The sequence below is a fragment of the Typopeltis vanoorti genome, chromosome 11 (genome assembly GCF_054136105.1).
Source record: "Typopeltis vanoorti isolate ZY-2024b chromosome 11, IOZ_Tvanoo_1.0, whole genome shotgun sequence".
Lineage (NCBI taxonomy): Eukaryota > Metazoa > Arthropoda > Arachnida > Uropygi > Thelyphonidae > Typopeltis > Typopeltis vanoorti.
The window spans coordinates 38,022,317-38,043,621 of NC_143559.1; the positions used below are offsets into that span (position 1 = coordinate 38,022,317).

The window sequence follows — 21,305 nt, forward strand, 5'->3', positions numbered from 1 at the left end:
TGAAAAATGAATAACTGCTATAATAACATTTATGAAATAAAAGATGCATTCTAGGTGGCAAAACTTGTAAAAGATTTCAGCCTCCTAAGAGAGATTTTAGTGAAGATGGCAAATTGAATACAGAAATAGATAAGATAATCGAATAAGCAAATTGGGTTACTTGAATTTATATGGTATAAGAGAAATTAATCAGAACAAACTAGCAGTACACAACTATTCAGACCAATTTTAATTTATGGATCTGATCATTGGTTTTGAAATAAGTCATTTAATTGAAGACTAGAGGCCAGATATGAGAATTCTGAGAAAAAGTTGGAGAGTGAACTAATGGCATCAAATAGTGAAATCACATTAAAAAATCTTGATGTTTCTAACATTCACGATTGTGTAAGTATAGCTTATCTAAGATGGTGTAGTCATTTAAACAGAATATCTGAGCAGTGGTTAACGGAACAGGATGTTTGATGTTGGTTTTCCTCTAGGATCTTTTTACTAAGATATAGTGGATTATTGCATTTAGAAGTATATTAGGAGACAGAAATATAAGATCTGACAACAGTAGAACCCTGACAACACACTATTTTCGAGAAAAAAAAATGGTCTACTGGAAGTGAGTAGTAAAGTAAACTTGTCACATAGTACTATGGAAAATATGACTTCTGCATTAATTCAATCTATGTGTCTTCTTGAGTCTGGCTCCCACTGATGAGACTTCAGTAAAGGTTAGAACTAGTCTGGGTAGTGACCTTTTCCATAATGCATAGCAATGTGTGTGTGTGTGTGTGTGTGTGTTTGAAAGGAAGTGTTTTGTATTATGGAATACTACTAAGTCAATTAATTTGAAATCAGTGACCTCTATATACAAGTATATACAGTCAACCCTCGACATATGTCCGGGTTTTGTTCCATCCAGCAGGACGTAAGTCGATGCATTAAATCCACAGAGTTATAGGGGTTATGGACTTAACCATAATAAGTATACTGCCATTTTAATTTTTAAACCTTATTATAAAACTGTACTGTGTGTTACTGCCACTATAAAACAGGAGAATAATCACCTAATTCTTCCTCCACAATCACATTTTCATTACCTTCCCTGTGTGAACAATTAGGCTGTGGCTCTTCTGGTGTAACCTTTGTTTTTTTGATGAAAATGTCCAATGTGCTTTGCTTATTCCTCTTCTTTTCATCATAAATTTGTTCATAGCAAGCAAACACATCATGTACTTTCGTTTCTATTATTAAGTACATGATGTGTTTTGAGGGTCCATTTCATCGATTTTGAGAACATCGCTAACTGCAAAGAACATTTCTGCAAGACCCTTCACTGTAAAATCATTTAACTACCTCTTCCTGTTTCTCTTTCCCCTCTTCTGCAACAGTTCCTCCAGTTCGACCAATTCTTCGTTGGTCAACTCTTCAAGGGGACTTTCAATGAGTTGAATTATGTCATCATCATTCATTTCGAGATTCAGATTGTATGCTAGGCCCACTATTACAAACTTCCAAAATCATGCACAACCCTTTTTAATGTCTTTTTCCATATGCCACTCATACATCAGATCACTTCGTCTCAAGCCACAGCAATATTTTTAATAGCATGATAAATATTGAATGTTCTCCAGAATTGCATGAGAGTATGGTCATTTCCTTCAGTAGAAGAAATGGCTTGTGAAAACGTTCTCCGTAGATAATAAGCCTTAAACACTGCAAGAACTCCCTAATCCATTGGTTGGATCAAAATGTTTGGAGGGAGATACATGACTTTGAACTTGGTGAAGCTCACCGCTATAAGATGGATGACGTGGAGCATTATCTAGAATTAATAAAATTTTAAATTCTACATTTTCTTTCACACAATAACTTTTTATTTCACTCGCATAACAATCAATTAAGGCATTCTCAACAATTTTTGTGTCATCCACGATTTCTTATTTCTTTGATAACGAACTGGGATTATGCTTCCTAACGTTTTTGAATGTTCGTGGATTCTCACTGTGCCATATCACAAATGGTTTCAGTTTATATCCAGCCATGTTACCCATAACAGAATCGTAATATGGGCATTAAGAGCTTTGAAACTAGGTTTAGCTTTTTGGGGATGAATGTCCGCTCGGGCATTTTTTTCGAAACAAGGACATCTCTTCCATATTAAATATTTGCTGTGGCAAATAATTTTCCTCAATAATTTTATCTAATTTTTCCACAAACTCCTTGGCTGCCTTCTCAGCACTTGCAGATTCCCATACATTTTCACATTATGCAAGCCAAAACACTGCTTGAATCTCATGAACCAACCGGAAGAAGCGTTGAATTCGTAGTAATAATCGGGTTCTGCTTTCTCCTTCAACATGTTGAAGAGACTTAGTGCCTTAGCAGTTATGGTCACAGTGCTAAGGGGTATGCACTTTTGGTTCAGGTCCTCTATCCATGATGCAAGTAGTTTTTCCATATCACCTTATTGTTGCTTCGTGACTGTCCTCGATTTAATGGAAGCAGATCCTTTCACAGTTTCTATGATTTTATCCTTTTTTTTTCAAAATGGTCGTCACTGTGCGAAGTCCTGTGCAATCACATTGATGAGCTTACCAGCTTCATGTTGCTTTATAACTTGCAACTTCATTTCAAGATTAATTGCTCGCCTCTTTTTGTGTGATTCTTCACTAGGTTTTTTGATTATGTGTGTAGGGGCCATATTGCACAAAACATCGATATGATAAATTAATGATAAATACACAAATAACCCATTTCTCAAACAAAATCAACAGAGGAACTGTTGAAGACACGTGCCGACTGCCGAGGGAGGTTGCCGCTGAAAGCACTGTTGCCACTGTGCATTCTTTACCTTACGCTTGTTTGCGTCTTATTCGAAATTATAGCCAAAAATGTTATTTATTCCCTTAAGGAATCACGGACGTATCTTCGAGAGGACGTAATTCGAATGGATGCAAGTCGAGTGATGACTGTAGTTTAACCACAGATTAGAGAACCCTTGACACTTCTATGAATGGCATAAGGTGAATCCATTCCGATAATTGGGTAATCAGTCAGTTTTGTGGAATGAGTGTTTATTATTATATGCCAGAAAATTAGCTTTTCTTTTCTGAACATTTTAGTTTTTAAATTTTAACTGTTTTGCTTGTATAACAGTTGGAAAATTTTATGTATAAAGCACATTATTTCGCATGTTGGTGATGAATTTGTACATCTCTTATTCTTTCTTCCCTTCAACATGAATTGACTCTTTGTACTCTGCCAGCTACGGTTCTCTCAACTGTGAGCAGACTATAGCCTAGTCGTGAAAATACTTCACTGGTTAATTGTTTGCTTACGCTTCAATAGAGGATGAAACAGAGTATAATTTCTTGTCAGGTATAATTTACTTCATAACCATTAGTTGTATTCATGAAGCGATGTTAGTGGGTGCAGAAGCACTTTTCAGTATTGTCTGCATTTGCCAAAATATACACAGCAGGTGACGACTGCATGCGTATTCTGTGTAAAGTGCACTGAATGTTGTAGTGAAGACATCTGTTTGGAATTACCAAATGTGACTGCTATAACAAAAATTTGAGCGATGTAAGAATGTTATTTGGTCTGATAGTTTATGAAATGGATCATTTTGTTATTGGTAGTAATTAATTCTTCCATATGATGTATATTTCATTTATTATTATCATTGTTATCATGTTAACTAACCTAGTTATATTTTATTATTTATTATATTTTTTTTTTCATCTAAATTACAATATAATTTTTGTATAGTTCCTAAAATTCCCAAAACAAAAATCTTAATGTTTCATTTTTAGTCAAGGCAGAATCGAATCATACCATTGGTGTGGAATTTGGGTCCAAAGTTGTAAATGTTGGAGGTAGGTCAGTGAAGCTTCAGATATGGGATACAGCAGGTCAGGAAAGGTTTAGGTAATTTTTAATTTTTTACTAAATTGTATGTATATGTAATGAATTTATCTTGAAGAAATCAAGCAACTTTGTCAAATTATCAAAAAATTCCGTTGAAAGAAAGGCATACATGTAATATGAATTCGGTGATTTAAAAAAAAAATGCAGATTTCTACTGCATAGAAACTGTTAATAGCCCATGATTCTTTTTTGTTCAAAAACATCTAAATGAAACTTTTCTTCAGTATTTTGAGACATTAGTTGTTAACAATTATGGATAAACAATTGTAATCATTATAAACAATGATTGAAGGCATGGTTGAGCAGTGACCACACCTTGTTCATTACTGTCCGAATATAACATATTATCCTATATTTATTTGCTAAAATAAAGAGCCAAAAGGCTTCATTTCGGTGATGCAAAATTATATAAATTTTGCATCGGCATTATTTCAAAGCCGAATAAATACAGAAACTATAAAAGTTTCGTATGAAATTTGACCAGAGAGCTTATGGGGATACACTTGCCGGCATTTACGAGTTGCCCTAGCCAGACCTTATAGGAGAACATGATCGCTGCCCAAGTGTCCATATATTGGTCCATTTTCATAAGGTTTCACTGGCTTGACAGCTGTTTTGAACTTTCTGTATTTGGCTTTGAAATAACGCTGGAGTTAACATCCACTTGATTTATATAATCCTATACTTATTATATATTGAAAGATGTAGATTCCATGTTTCAGCAGATTAGTACAATGAGTGTAGCTGAACAATTATTATGGGAACATCAATTGGAGAGAGGAAAGAGGGCATGTCAAGATGGAAATGGGATTTATACAGTTAAGGGATAATTACACGAAACAATATGTTATAAAGGGGGACAAGGTTTTGAGGGTGTTGGATCTGATAATAGTATCAGAAGATGTATCCATAACCAAGTTAGACACTTTGACTCCAGTTGGGGAGAGTGACCATGTGGATGAGTAAGGATATAAAGCAAGCACAGATCTTGCAGGCAGAGATGCTGAAACATTTGCCATCACTAATGACCTTGCACAACTTGTTCAGATGCCAACCATAATACCTGATAACTCGAACCACTCTCTCCAAACACCCTAGACCTCTTCCTGACCAATGATCCTTCCAAATACATGGTGAAAGTTGAGGGCCCGCTAGGCAATTCCGACCACAACCTGGTGCTCATCTTCCCCCATGCAACAATGCTTGCACAGCCACTCCCATATAAGAATAGTTTGGCATTATAACAGTGCCAAGTGGGACAGCCTCTGCAACTTCTGTTCTTCATTCCCATGGTTAGACTATTGCTTCTGACCTTCCAACCCAAACACATGCACTGAACTCATAACCAAAGTAATCCTCACTGGCATTGAATCATACATTCCCCACAGTACTCTGACCTGCCATTCCCTAACTAAACCCTGGTTTTCCAAAAGGCAGGTACAAAAAAAAACCAAACATACCATCACTGTCTCAGATCAAGAACCCCATCCTCCTTTAGAGCTTGGACCCAAGTCCAAAATGAATGCAAAAAAAAAAAAAAATCAATGATTCCAAAATAGAGTTCGAAAAAGCAGAAAATTAGCAGCAAATGGTAGCCGAGTCATCACTGGCTCAGATTAAGAGCCCCATCCTCCTTTAGAGCTTATAACCAAGCCCGAAATAAATGCAAAAAAAAAAAAAAAATCAATGCTTCCAAAACAGAGTTCAAAAGAGCAAAAAGCAGGAAATTAGCAGCAAATGGTAGCCGAGCCTTTTGGTCTCTCACCAAAGCAATCGGCCGTAACTTCTGCAAAATACTATTCCCACCTCTATCATATCCAGATGGCTCCATTGCATAATCTCCTACAGAAAGGGCTAATCTCCTGGCCTTACACTTTGCCTCCAATGCACGCATAATCGACAATGGCAAATGTCTCCCAACCATTCCAGATGCCAAACATACAATGCCCACTATATCCTTTTGCCAGAAAGAGATCAGCAAAACACTGTCTAAATTAGACACAAAAGTCTCCTGGCCCTGATGACATTCCTCCAATTGTCCTGAAGGTTTGTGTACCAGAACTGTCTCCTATCCTATGTTGCTTATATATACTGTCTTACTCCATTGATATCTATCCCACAGCCTGGAAATTGGCCTGTATTCAACCCATTCCCAAAAAGGGCGACAAGTCACTGCTGTCCAACTACCACTCCATCTCGCTCACCTCAGTCCTGTCTAAAGTGATGGAAAAAAAATCATCAATTCCCAACTCCTACACTACCTTTAAACTACCTGTCTAATAAATGACTGCCAGTATAGATTCCATCGCTGTCGATCAACAGGAGATATGCTCACATGTGTCACCCATCTCTGGTCAAATGCCACGGAGAAGTTTGGCGAATCTCAAGCGGTTGGACTTGATGTTTCCAAGGCACTTGACCAGGTCTGACACAAGGGCTTACTAAGCAAGCTGCCATCGTTTGGTCTATCCCAAGACATCTGTAATTGGATTGCCAGCTTTCTGTCTGGACTCTCACTATGTGTGGTGGTGGTGGATGGCTCCTTATCCTCTCACCGTTCAACTTATGCTGGGGTTCCTCCAGATTCTGTCCTCTCACCAACCCTTTTCCTACTATATATTAATGACATACTTCAACTTACCTCCAACCCAATACACACTTTTGCAGATGACAGCACATTGCACTCCTCTCTTTCTTTTGATAAACCTTACTTCACACAACTCACCTCAACTTACAGATCATCAACTACCACTGCCCTTAATTCAGACCTCCAAGTCATCCTCCAATGGGGTTCAGATAACCTAGTCAATTTCAATGCAAATAAAATCCAGTACTGTCTCATTTCTCATAAAAAAGAATCGGTTTCTCTCAGTATTATTTTTGACAATACCCAAATTTCTAGACAACCTGAGATTTCTCTTCTTGGAATTACCCTGACACCAAGCCTCTCCTGGCTGGCACAAACATATAACAACCATTGCATCCTCAGCTTCTAAAAAACTAGGATTAGGATTTCTCTTTCACTCAAGATGTTACTTCACCCCTGAACAGCTATTAACCTTATACAAATCACAAATCTGCCCAACCATTGAATACTTCTCCCACATATGGGGTGGGACTCCCAAAAGCTCCCTCAAATTGCTCTACTCCATACAGAGGAGAACAGTCAGACTTATTAATGACCCATCTCTTACCAACTTACTCCCCCCCCTCACTTTCACACAGATGATTGGTCTCTGCACTATGTGTCTTCTACAAATATTTCCATGGAAAATGTTCATTCGAAATAGCATCAATAATTCTCCCACTTAATACTAAGCTCATTGGAACACGTGCAGCTGCTGCTCAACATCCCTACACAGTGCACCTTGAAACCCACAGAACAAGTTTCTTCTCCTCCCTCCTTCATCCCTGCATCTGCTATATTATGGAACAGTCATCCCCTTGATGTGTTCCCCAGGGAATACAATCTAGTCATTCAAATCTAATGTGAACAAGTACCTTCTTTCCCAACCCATACATGGTACTGATGTATTATAGGTTGATCTACCAACCTCTCGTGTATGGGTTCAACATAAAAAAAAAAAAATACTATTCTGTTTTGTATGGTAAAACTTTAGTTTGAAAATAAAATTTCCCAGTGTTCATTTTTCAAAGATACTACTTTTACGTATAAATCATGCCATCCTAAAAATCCTTTGAAAAACAACCAGTTGTGTTTACATCCAAAAATGTGTTTGACTCTTATTATGCTAACTCTAAATGGACAATATGTTTATCTTGAGTGTAGAAAAATAAATTTAATATAGGGATGGAAATGAAAAACATGTTTTTTTAAAAAAAGTGAGGAGGTGAAATTACCAGTTTGTCCTTGAACAGTGTACATATATGAAACTTATATCACAACTGATATTGAGAAACTTGCTCCTCTGACAGCAAAATATAGAACTGGTAGGCTCTGAAATTTGAATTCAGTTGTACCAGGTGCTTGGTTAATTGAGGTTCAGATATTGAGTTCAATATTTATGGTGCGACATCATGTAGGTTTAATGTTTTGCCCTACTCAAGTATATACAAGGGCTGTTCAATAAGTAATAAGACTAATTTTACTGTCACAAAACCACTCATCACAATGTTAATTTCTGTGGAATAAAGAAATGTTGCTGTCTGTATTAACCAAAGAGGTTGATAGATGGCGTATACAGGCTGATGTGCCAGAGTGTCACGTGACTAAATGCAAGCTTGTTTTGGTGCGCCTATGATCCGTGACCAGTCGTCGAAATGGAAGCATCCTTGGAACAGCGTTATGCGATTAAATTTTGTGTGCATTTGCAGAAATCGCCATCGGACACTTTTAACATGATACACAAAGCTTTCCACGATGAAGCAATGTCCGAGGGCAAGTGTTTTTCGCTGGCATAAAACTTTTAAGGAAGGAAGGCAAAATGTGGAAGATCTTGAACGTGAGGGAAGACCTTCAACGTCCATCACAGAGACGATGATCAACACAGCAGCGATTATCATCAAGGAGGATCGCAGAATTACAGTATGCCAGCTGCATGTTGTCCTGAATATTTCTGTGGGAAGTGTTCACTCAATCACGGCTGAACATTTGGGACTGAAACGTGTTTGCACCCAATGGATTCCCAAACTCTTGACACTAGAGCAAATGCAGCATCGAGTGGATGTGTGCACAGAATGGAAAGAAAGACTGGAACAAGAAGGTGACAACTTAAAATGCATCATTACAGCAGATGAAGCTTGGTTGTATCACTATGACCCTACAATGAAACAACAAAGCAGTGAATGGAAGCATCCATCTTTGCCTACCCCCAAGAAAGTAAAAACTGTAAAATCGGCTGGTAAAGTTATGACCATAATGTTTTTTTGACTACGAAGGCATTGTTTACCAACACGCTGTAGAACCCGGGAATACCGTAAACGGCTCATACTATCAGATGTTTTATGGACAATGGTACAGCACGTCAAAAGGAAGCATCCATTGCTGAAGAATGGCTTCTTATTGCACCACGATAATGCATATTGCTGGTTGTGTAGTGGACGTTTTGCAGAAGAACAACATAGATATCCTACCACACCCTCCATACAGTCCTGATCTCACACCATGCGATTTCTGGCTGTTTCCTCAGGTCAAAAAACCACTAAGAGGCCGCCATTTCGAAAGCAACAAAGCATGTGTAAAAGCTGCAGAGGCAGTTTTGAAAGAACTCTCAAAAAACGGACTTTCACATGTGTTTAAGAAGTGGACGCAACATTGGGACATGCATCATGTCTCATGGTAGTTACTTCGAAAAAGACCATGTAAATGATGACAATTAAAGGTAATCTGTTTTCTGTATAAATATAGTCTTATAACTTATTAAACAGCCTCCGTACATGCCACTAACAGGCATTATTAGATTTCACATGTTCTTGAACTTGAAGGGAAGAAAAACATGCATGGAGTGATGCTGATGTCTTGGTTAGCTGTATATTATTGAGTGGACACTCACTGTACAGCAAACCAAGACTGTACTCGAGCATGATAAATATTTATCACATTCAAGTATGATAAATATTTAAAACTTTCCTTATTGATGTGAGTAGTAATGCAGTTACTGAGTATTTTATTTGGGACAGCTGTATATTATTGAGTGGACACTCACTGTACAGCAAACCAAGACTGTACTCGAGCATGATAAATATTTATCACATTCAAGTATGATAAATATTTAGAACTTTCCTTATTGATGTGAGTAGTAATGCAGTTACTTAGTATTTTATTTGGGACAGGTTATTACTCTGATACAGTAGACAACTATTGCCAGTGTCCTGAGTGTGCTGATTTGATTTTGTAGTATTATGCAAGTATTGTACTGTAAATGCCAAGAAGCAAGCCATGTACCTCTAGATTTGACATCTGGAAGGGAGAAAAGCGAAATTATCATGGAGGGAAAAATATTTTCACCATGTGGGGAAAGACAATGTTTTTCTGCTATCTTCCTATTCAAACCATTGTCCATTGCTGGGGTTTGTGGAGAAGCATGATTTTAAAGACAAGCCCATTATGTATTGTGCATACAGTAGCACTAGGGATGCAGTCAAAAAGTGTAATCAGTATCTGTCATGTTATTATAATTAAGGAAACAGCAAAAAATTTAAAAAAAATGTTTGGGCATCTAGTAGATTTTATTATTTGGAACAGTTTCCATCTTTATAATAATAAAATAAATGAATATAAACTTCCTTATCCTGATTATATGGAAATGACAAAAGCTCTGCTACTATTCCATGCTTCTTTTCTAGCAAACAGGAAAACATGTAGTCCTACTTCCATACTTCTTAGGTTGAGTGCTAACAATTCCAACTATTTTCTGGAACACCACCAAGCAGCCATCTTTTGCTGCTTGGTGGTGGTATGGGGGGGATGTTGGTAGTAGGTGTTCTGAATGCAAAACCACATTGTGTGTTCACCTTTGTTTTAAGGTATTCCATATAGTTTGTCATATATAAATTTTCTACAGTGTAGAACTAATGTAGAAAAAATCCTTTTCAGAACATTACAAATATTGACAGAGTCAGCAAATGTAAGTAGTGAGTTCTTTACCACACTGACTAATGTCCTTCTAAGGACACATCATTTTTTTATAATGTTGGGCCACATACAAGAGGTTGGCTGATCAACCTATAATACATTAGTACTGTATATGGGTAATATTATATCTATCCCAATAATTTCTTATCATTATCCCATATATAAAAGGTTGGTTAATCTAAAATATGTTAGTACTATGGGAAGGATCTTTTTTACATTTGATTTGAAGTGCCATTGAGAGTATTTGTGTGAATACCATCCACAGCTCTTCAAAAACTTGTAAGATAGGAGACTGTTTCAGACTGCAGCAGTAAGAGTTGAAGAAAGAAAAAATTTGTGTGTGTTTAGAGCTGAACTGTAAAGGAGTAACTAGCTGTTACACACATTTCAGTGGATTTCACAGAAGGTGGACGAATTAGATGCCAATTCAAATGAATTGGCATCTAATTCCAGTGGCTATGGAAGTGTATAGAAGTTGCAAGCAGCAGAAACTGTGAACTGTGTATGAAAGTGGATGGAATGATTTCATGGAGAAGTCATTAAGCAACCTAGTTGTTTTCATCTGTATTGAATCAAGTATTTTTTAGGGAGGTTTAAGGGGTACCACCCCAAATATGAGAAGAGTATTTAGTTTAGTGAGATTAAAATATTTTGAATAAACAACAAAATCCTAATTTTTTGGATATCAAGGAAGCAATATTTTAATGTGTTTACTTTAGCATATCTATCTTGGTATAATCACAATTTATTCTGATATAACATTTTTCCATTGAAATTTGTATTTTGCATAAAGAGTTGAAATTAATATCTCCAAATTTGATATGAAATTTAGTATTAATTTCCTTCATAATGTGATTCATATTCATGATTAAGATGAGATAGTGTGTACACTTGTCTTACATCTGATATATATATCAGAATGATGAAAGTATTAATTTTTATTAAATTGACTTATTTCTAGAACAGTTACTCTTTTCTTGATAAAAATATTTTGTATAGAAAAGTTCATTATCATTAATTCCTTTCTGATAATTTTTTTATGAACATTTTCATAGGGGTTACACAAAAACAAATTTTTAGATAAGGGTCTGCAGTCTCCAAAATTTAAGAAAAGAAATGGTAATCTAAAAAAGATGCTTTGCTTAAAAAAAAAAAAAAAAAAGCTAATTGCATCACAATATGTATATTAGCCTACACTGTATATCAAGAAAAGGAAAAAAAACTACCATGATTTATCAGACATAACATTCTGTGTAAGAAAAACCACATAGAAATATTAGTAGAAAAATATTGACAAAGTGCCACAATAAGGAATGTGGCGAAAGAAATGTTTTTTAAATACATTTCACCTCCAATATTTTATTTGTCAGCTTTTATGTTTGTGAATATATAAATTTTTTGTTTTCCATTAATTCAGGTCTGTTACAAGAAGTTACTATAGAGGTGCTGCAGGTGCTTTACTGGTATATGATATTACAAGGTAATATTTTCAGTTTAAAATGAATTTGCATGAATAAATAAAAAATCCTTTTTTCTAACCATTTGATAACACTTTCATTAGTAATAGTTTTGATATTTTTATTGTGTTTGTTTTCAGCAAATTGAAAGTCCAGAAAAGGGTTTAAATTTACAGTTCTGTGAATTTAGATAGGTTCAGTTAGGTTTTATATATATGTGAAATTACGAAACAAATAAATGCCAGAATACTTAATCTACTAATAAAATTCTGAATCAAGTGTGAATGAATGTCTGAATAAATTTCACATTGGAGATATGTAAATTAATTTATATGCATGCATGCATGTGCCACACACACACACACAATTATTACCAGGGTATTTGTGAATATCTCCAATATAGTATATGTGAATTATAGCAAACACCATTATAACATTATGGTAAAATCCTGGGCTAAGTTCAATAGAACCATTGCTGTTTTAAGTTCATTGCAATCAGTGAAAGCTGAAAACCTTCATGATAATGAACTGAATTTCCTAGCATGTTACATTGCAGTCAATGCCTAGAAATTTTTATTTGCTTAACAGATGCATATATTTTTAACCTACCCAGAACAGCAGTAATGTGTAATATTTCCATTGACATGACAATAGATGTGAAAAGAGGTCTCAGTATTATCTTAGAAGACAGGATAGGAATGCTTGCACTGATTGGCTGTGAAAATCATCAGCTCAAAATACTGTTGTTGAGAGTATTGCTGTGGAAATTGCTGGCATAAAACTTATTAGTATTTTTGATTAAAAGTATAAAATACACTACTTGTATATTGGTATTATTTCATTAAAAAGTTCAAAATTTATCATTGTTTACAGCTTTCAAATTGTGTATTGACTAAAGCTAAATCAAATTCCTATTTTGAATCAATTATGTAAAGCTACAAATGCAAACAAAATTTTGTTAGCTGTACTGGAATAAGGGAAAAAGAAAAATCAAGGAGTGGGAAGGATAAGTCAGGTAAACCAGCATCTAATAGGATACAGAATGCACACTACTATTTGGGAGTAGGAGGGATATAGAATTAGAAAAGAAAGCCTAATAAATACCCAATATTTTGTGGCCAAGGTAATATGATACTGAAGAACTGATAATTGTAGGCATCAGCTATAGCTCAGGTCAGTAAATAAAGAAAATGGCAGAAACTATAAGTAAAGCACACAAAATAATATCAAGAAAAAGTGCAAGTTTCAAATGTTACAGTAGCATCAATTAATGTCTCTTATCTGAAATTTCACAATTAAGATTGCCATTAAAATCAAAAATGACCAAAAAACTTTTGCAGTCAATCAGCTTTATAATTAATTGGTCACTTCCAGTTACAAAGAGAGAGGGAAAAAGTGATTGTCACAGCTTGTGTAAAAGAGTCAACTTCCTTATCAGATCAAGAATGATGCAATAAAAAGAGAGATCACATAAGTTGCTACTGTTTTCTTAAAACTGGAAATTAAAGAAATATGATATAATATACAGATTTCCTTAATTTGTAGTTTAAGCATTATGATGCCTGTATAGTAACAAGTTGTTTTGCATTTGAAAAGTTATTTTTTATCATGTGGAAAAAAAAACAACTAAATTATTTGATAACCACTATATTATGAATTTCTTTTTTAAATCCTTTTCTAATAATGAAATCGTAATCTAGATCCATAATTTGGAAGAACAGTTAAAGGTAATAGTGTACAGAATTTTGCTGCAACTTTAAGCATGTTTCTAAATGGAGGGGTAAGAACAAGTTCTCAAACCTAAATGGCACAATTAATAATGGCAGTAAATGACTTTCATCACAGAATGAAATGCTACTGCAGTGCTTATAGGAGGAATAAGTGACTACTGCTATGTTTTGTCTCTAGAGTGATATCTCTGGTCTTTGTTCCCCCCTTTTCTTCTCACATGCAGTACAAGTGATTGCTTTGCTAGGCATGTTCAGTTCACTGTTATTAATAAACTAGGAAACCAGCAATGCCTTCATTTTGATTGTTCAGAGTAAAGCAGTTTCTGCAGGCTGGATGTTGTTAGTTGGTGCACATGAGTGAACTTGATGGTTAAGTTACTTAAGTATAAAGAGCTTTATTTCGTCTAATAAGCTTCATTTCGGCAATGAAAACATTACTTAAATTAAGGGGATATTAAATCCCACATAGTTTTAAAACCGAATAAGAAACTCAAAGATTGGAATCAGAGAGTTTCTTGCCGAATATAGTAAACTATAAAGTATCGGCGAACACTTAGCGTGAGCTAATGCAAGTGACCCTGGTACATAGTACAATACCGGACGACTCGTTGCAAAGGTGGATTGCCAAAATGAAGCTTATTAGCTCTTTATACTTAAGTAACTTAATGGTTGCACCTGTTTGAAAAACTCGTTCGCAGAGTATATAAGTTCTTTTCGCTATACACTTTGGTATTAGGTCTAGCTACTCACTGATGAAGCCTCAAAAAAGGCTGAAACTGGTCTGGGTAGTGACCTCCCTCCATAATGTAATAACAGCATACATTTCCTAGGAAATGTGTTTTTACATTATGGAAAATACCTAAGAATAGCGATCTGAACTTTCCCCACCTTTGCAACGAGTCGACCGGTATTGTACTACGTACTAGGGTCACTTGCATTAGCTCACGCTAAGTGTTCGCCGATACTTTATAGTTTACTATATTCGGCAAGAAACTCTCTGATTCCAATCTTTGAGTTTCTTATTCGGTTTTAAAACTATGTGGGATTTAATATCCCCTTAATTTAAGTAATTATTTTACTTCATATTAAGAAAGGAATGTTTTCAGCCTCTGTATTGAGGAGGTCATCATCAGGAAAAAACATATGTATAAGATGCAAGTTGCATGCCACTCTACAAAAGTAAAATATATTCTAAGCTGCTTATTAATCTTTTATCTAGCCTGACCTCTAATGAAAAAAAAAACAACTAAATTAATAATATTAAAAAAAATACAATAAAATAGAATTTGAAAAAAAAAATTATAAAAATAAATTAAAAACAAAACTACATTAAACATTTCTAAAGTCCTCGTATTGAGATTTTCTTCTGGGTTTGTTCAGGTTGCTATATAAGGGTTGCAGATGGGGTCCTCCACATTCTTGGAAGGATTAGTCTGTCATTTTTGTTCAGGTTTGGATTGTGTTTTAGCATTTTACAGGCTTCTTTGAATTTTCTCTCAAACCAGGTTTTGGTGCGGTGTAGGGATTTGGTGCCTTTCCAGTCAATTCTATGGTATGTTTGGAGTCTGATAGGCCTGTTTTTCCATAATGGAGGTATTTAATGTGTCATTTCTGTTCGTCTTTTCTAATTAGGATAGCGCATTCTGTTTCCCCTATGTAGGGTAGGTTACATGTACGTTGGATTTTGTAAACCCCTGGGTGGGCCAGATGTGTAAGAGGATCTTTTGAAGAACTGAATAAATTTCTTAATTTTGTCATGGATTTGTAGGTAGTCTTGATCTTGTATTTATGTAGTGTTCTGTATTTTTTCTGAAATGCCTCTACATAGGGTATGGCTCTGGCATTCTTATAATCTTTTTTGTTTTTAGTGGTATTTTTATGGAGGATCTTGTTGTAGCCATTTTTTACAAATGTATGGTTAATGATTTCGAATTCTTGGTTTAGAGCTTGTTCAGCAAATAGTTACATTTGTGCTTATGACTCCTAGTTTTTGTGTTGGGTGGTGGTATGAATTTTTGTGTATGTACGTTTGCAGTAGACCGAGAAGGAGAGACAGCCTCAGGAAAGATGTGAAGAGTGTGTCTAGAAAAGGAAGAGTTGTTGTTTTCGATTTCAATGGTGAATCGGATGCGTTTGTGTTGTTTGTTTAGGTGGCTAAGGAATGTATTTAATGTTTCACGGCCATGGGACCAAATGGCGAAAATGTCATCGACATATCTGAGCCAGACGTTTGGGCTTTAGGCTGGCCGAATCTAGAGCTTGTTGCTCAAAGTCTTCCATGTAAAAGTTGTTAGCTATTGGGGGGGGGGGGGTATCTGTTGCTCCTGACTTTTGGGTGATTATTGGTTGCTCCTAGTAATGTTGGTTTGTAATTGGCTGTTCCTCTGGATATGGCATCCTGATTGTTTGAACCAAAAAAAGGCTGTAATAACTAGTTTCACTTATTTATACACAAGTTGTAACCTCCTTCAACTGTAATCATATCATCCATGAAAGCTCTAGAAGAAAAGGGGCCATTCAGTAGATTGTCAACACTGTTTCCCATTATAAATATGGACAAAAAAGTTATAAATTATTTACAGAAATTTATTCGTCTATATTGGTGTCCTAAACGCATTAGTTCACTTCATACATGCAAAACAGATGAAACTCAGAAAACAAAAACAGCAACTCATGACAAATGACAATGTTCAACTGGATTGGTTGACACAATAAATAATTACAGCGACTGATTTCTATGTGCAATTGTCTCAGCGCTCACAGAAGGGAGAGCCTAGTCTTACAACCTGCCAAGAAGAGTCAGTTCATGCTGAAGAGGAAAAAAAAATAAAGGATGTATGAATTGGTCACCAACCTGTGAAATCACATGCTTTATACGTAAAATTTTCCAACTGTTATACAAGCAAAATAGTTACCACTTTAAAAACTACAACGTTCATAAAAGAAAATTTAATTGCCAACGTGTAATAATAAACAACTCGTCCCACAAGATGGATTGATTACCCTATTATCGGAATGGATTATCCTTCTTTTGACATGCGCAGAAGTGTCGAAGGGTCTCGTATCTGTGGGCATACGGTATACAAGAAGCTGCAGCATCCCTTTAGGCCTCCAACCACTTTTACTTCCATAGATTGATATTTTTGCTTGAGAGACTAGATTTCCTGAATTTAGCATGAATGTGGACACCATTGTTGTTATGTGCCATCCAGTTATTTTCGACTATTAGCGATCTTGTGCACAAAGGCTCTCCATCCCACTTGGCCTTCCTTTCAGCAATTGTAAGTTCTTTTATGTTGACCACCCAACTCTTTTGTTGTCTTCCTCTTCTCATTCCCTTAATATTCTCCAACATAACTGTCTTTTCCGATGATTCATCGGCTCCCATAATATGTCCCAAGTACACTAGCTTTGTTTAGCGATCATCACCTCCAAGGAGCATTCTGTCTTTCTACTGTCTTAAATCTTATTAGTCATTCTTGCAGTCCATGGGATTCTTAATAGTCTTCTCCACACCCATAATTCAGATGAATCAAGTTTTTTCTGTCTTTCTTAAAAATCTAGCTTTCACATCCATACATCACTACTAGAAATACCATTTCTCTGACAATTCTAACTTTCGTGGCCTTACTCACACCTCTATCTTTCATAACTTTTGTCAGGTTTAACATAGCTTTTTCTCCCATGACTATCCTTCTTTTAATTTCATCTTCACGTTTACCATAACCACCTGCCTTTTTTTGCTGAGTGGTCAGCATATCAGCTCTCCAGCCAAAAGACTACAGGTTTGAATTCTGCCTTGGGCATGGATATTTGTGATTGTCCATGAAAATAATGTAGTGATGATGGACGGTAGATGTCGTTGGTGTAGATGATGATAGTTGCGGTTCGTTGATGGAGACAAAGTTGTAGAGTAGGTGCCCTTCCTCAATGAGTCTTTGAACTCCCTGGAGGTGTTACGTAATAATAATAATAATAATTTCTGATTCTGGACCCCAGTAAATGATAACTTTCAACGATTTCTATTTTATCTCCCTCTATTATCAACATATATGCATCTCGCACTGTGTGTGAGGTGCATATGTGGGTTGAGAAAGAAGAAACCTATTGACATTCTTCTTCAAGAGATGTAGATTGAAATTGTTGGGAAATACATCGTGAGGAAGGCTTCAGAGGAGAGAGAGAGAGGAGAGGTGGTATAAATGAGGAAGAGGAGAAGCAGGTTCAATGAGTTTGCAAAGTTGACACACTAAACCAGCAATATATATATATGACATTTGATAGACTGGTGACCACACACAGCAGCATTTTGAGAAAAATGCTGCTGTGTGTAGGAGTGAAGATATTGTGTCATCGTTAGAATCGATGCTATCTTTTCATATTAAAAATGAAAATTTTAGAAAAGAGCTCTGCCTTGCACATCATGAATGCATGAAGTAGAGCTTATGTATGATCCCATTCTGTTGGTATGGTTACTTAAACAGAATTAGAGAGGTTAACAAACATAGATTAATGTAATGGTAGGAAAATAATAAATTAAGTTTAATCCTTTATCCAAGTGTGTGCAAACAAAGTTTGTGCCTGACAGTATCTTCAGTCCTGAAGATCCTGACAGTATCTTCAGGACTGGGGTAAAGTAGTACAACACCGGGTAACTCCTTGCACCACCTTTGCGAGTTGCAGGATTCATTATAATTATTCCCATTAATTCTTAACATGTCAAATAATGCGGTGTCCATCGAGGATTAATTAACCGCATATATCAAGGGATACCTGTATTGAAGTCTTGTCACAAATTATTTGGTAGAAAATTATTAGAAGGAAGCTAGTAATATAAGCTTAAAGAAGCATATATAGAAGCATAAATAATTTTATGCCACTGTGTACTACTTCCATATTATCCTTCTTCTTCTTCTTACAGCCCTTCCTCTTTAGAATAAGAAAATATTTTCCAGATATGTTGAGATTAGGAGAGTATTTTAATGCTGATGTGAACCTGATATTTTACATTCATTTCATAAACAAAATGAATGGATATGCATTTGGGATTCGGTACATGGTGGAAAGAAACAAAACACTTAGCAAATGAAAGTTTTCTTTAGAATATCTTTTGAGTGTGAACTGAACACTCCTCTACCCTCACTAAGTGTGACTGTACCAAGCAGACCAAGATTTTGAAGACTCCAGCACCTAGTATATGCTGCCTTGAATTCTATACTAATAAATTACAATTTCTGTTTGCAGAGTTTACTTTGTTGTGTGATGCCTGGTCAACAACTATAATGAAACCTATAATCATCTTCCTTCTGGTAATCTAGCATTGTTATCACATCCACCACATCCATGAAGGTGGTGGATGTGATGTGTTGAGTGAACCTCTCATTATGAGAGGTTCACTCAACATTACTAACTACATATTTATCATAACTTTGAAAATCTTAATACTTCCACCATTCACAACATATTCTGGTAATATGTTCTGCTCATCCACAAAATCTACTCTCACGTCTCCTTTTTGCCGCACCTTAATGGAATCAGAAACACTGCTACTTGCCACAAGGCTATACACAGAATACTTTGAATTTGTGCTCTGAAAAATGTCAAGGACTTAATAAACTTATATTGTCTTCCCCTTAGATTATCTTTAATTAAAAGCAATTTAAATTTACTTAGAAGTAATTTTAATTAACAGCTAAGCCTAGCAATGCAATCTAGGTATACACTTCATAGATTTGGAAACGGGGAAAAAAAAAAAGAAAACACTGAAAGGTTAGTCCCTTTAAAGATGCCAGGACAATTTGTTCTATTCCTTTTCATGTTAAAGCATAAGTTGAGAATCCCAAAGTTCTATCACTGGGGGGGGAGTTTAGGGCTGCTTGCTTCATAAGCATATGGGTATGCCTATCTAGCCACAATCAGTAGATATCATATATGCTTTATGAAATGAATATTATTAACCCTTAAACATCAGCTAGTCAGTAATTTCAAACATTTCTGGCATCTCAATTTTAAAAAAAATATGGGAAGATTAAATCACAGATACACAAATTGAAAGACTTATCAGTAACATATTGGTTGAGGAGTAATGATTAACTTACCTTCCTAACCACAGTTGCTATCAATTTCCTGATTTGTATGTATAATATGTATAATGTCCTCTTTACTCTAAAGAAATGACTTTGTATGGTTATATATGGGATCTTGCCATCAGCATTCATTTAGTTGTGATCATCAGCTAAATGAATTCTGAATGTTTTAGGTTTGGCCTGCAGGACATAACTCCTAAAAATACCCCCCACATTTTGCTTTAAATTTATAATTTTACAAATTAAGTATATTGAAATTGAATTTATATGAAGGACTAAAATTATATGTGAAGTGATTAATTGGTTTTAATTTAATGTTTTAGTCGGGAGACATATAATGCCCTTACAAATTGGTTGACAGATGCCAGAACATTGGCAAGTCCAAATATCGTCATTTTATTGGTGGGAAATAAAAAGGATCTGGAAGATGACAGAGAAGTTACTTTTTTGGAAGCCAGCCGCTTTGCACAAGAAAATGGTTAGTGTATGTGTTTATGCATATATACTTGTATTTTTGTGTGCATTACAAGATTTAAAGCTTTGTTCGAGAGTGTGCTTTTCTGTTATATGGTTAAAGGGGACTAAAAAAAAAAAAAAATCATGTGCCAAAAGCATCAGTGTATGCTTGTCTCCAGGGGTACACACACACTTTTTTTTTTTTTTGAAAAAAGTCTTAAGAAGGATATTGTGAGCCATATGAAATTCGTAGTTTTGAAATTAAAAGTTGTTTTTAGTCATATATAAAATGCTCATTTGGATAAGTTGTGAAATAAACTTAGCTGATGACGTAACTATTTTTAGAAACACTTTTTCAGAAGCATAAATAACTTTATCATTGTGAAAAGAATATTATTCCTTTTTTACAGATCTAAGCCATGTGCCACCATGTGAGTGATTACAAAATAAAATGAAATTTTAACTAAAATTAAAATTAACTTTGAAATACAATAAAATAATAATTATTATTATTATTACATCTTTCATGGAGTCAGCAGACTCGTGGGAGGTTCATGCAACTAACAACAAATCTATCACATTAAATCTTAAAATCCTTAATGCTCCCTGCATTAACAACATATTCTGGTAATGCATTCCATCCAGTGACAATTCTCCACTTGAAAAAAAATCTACTCATCATATCCCTCTTCACCACACACTCACATAACTTACAGGGATGGCCTCTGGTTCTTCCTCCTCTCACTCTTGACTCTTTTTAGAATCCCCTCTGGATTAATCCAATAAAATTCCCTTACTAACTTAAACATCTCTATCATATCACCTCTTTTCCTCCTATTCACCAAACTCTGCAATTCACATTTTTTTAACATATCTCTCTCTCTCTCTCTCTCTCTATATATATATATATATATATATGTATATGTATATGTATATATATATGTATATGTATATATATATATATGTATCCAGCATTCCAGAGTCCTGATATTGTCTTAGTCACTTTTTTAGACCCCCCTCTTCATCACATTGAAAAACCAGGTGACCAATCTGAGCA

General features: G+C 35.4%; 1 protein-coding gene across 1 annotated transcript in view; it reads left to right on the top strand.

Moving 5' to 3' along the window:
* The window catches only part of LOC150101449 (ras-related protein Rab-4B), a 72,493-nt gene that overhangs the window by 40,285 nt on the left and 10,903 nt on the right, over nucleotides 1-21,305 (top strand). Inside the window, exons 3-5 of the mRNA XM_090400883.1 lie at nucleotides 3,810-3,924; nucleotides 11,937-11,999; nucleotides 20,116-20,270. Of these exons, the coding sequence (XP_090257009.1) occupies nucleotides 3,810-3,924; nucleotides 11,937-11,999; nucleotides 20,116-20,270 (333 nt within the window). The remainder of the gene's footprint in view (nucleotides 1-3,809; nucleotides 3,925-11,936; nucleotides 12,000-20,115; nucleotides 20,271-21,305) is intronic.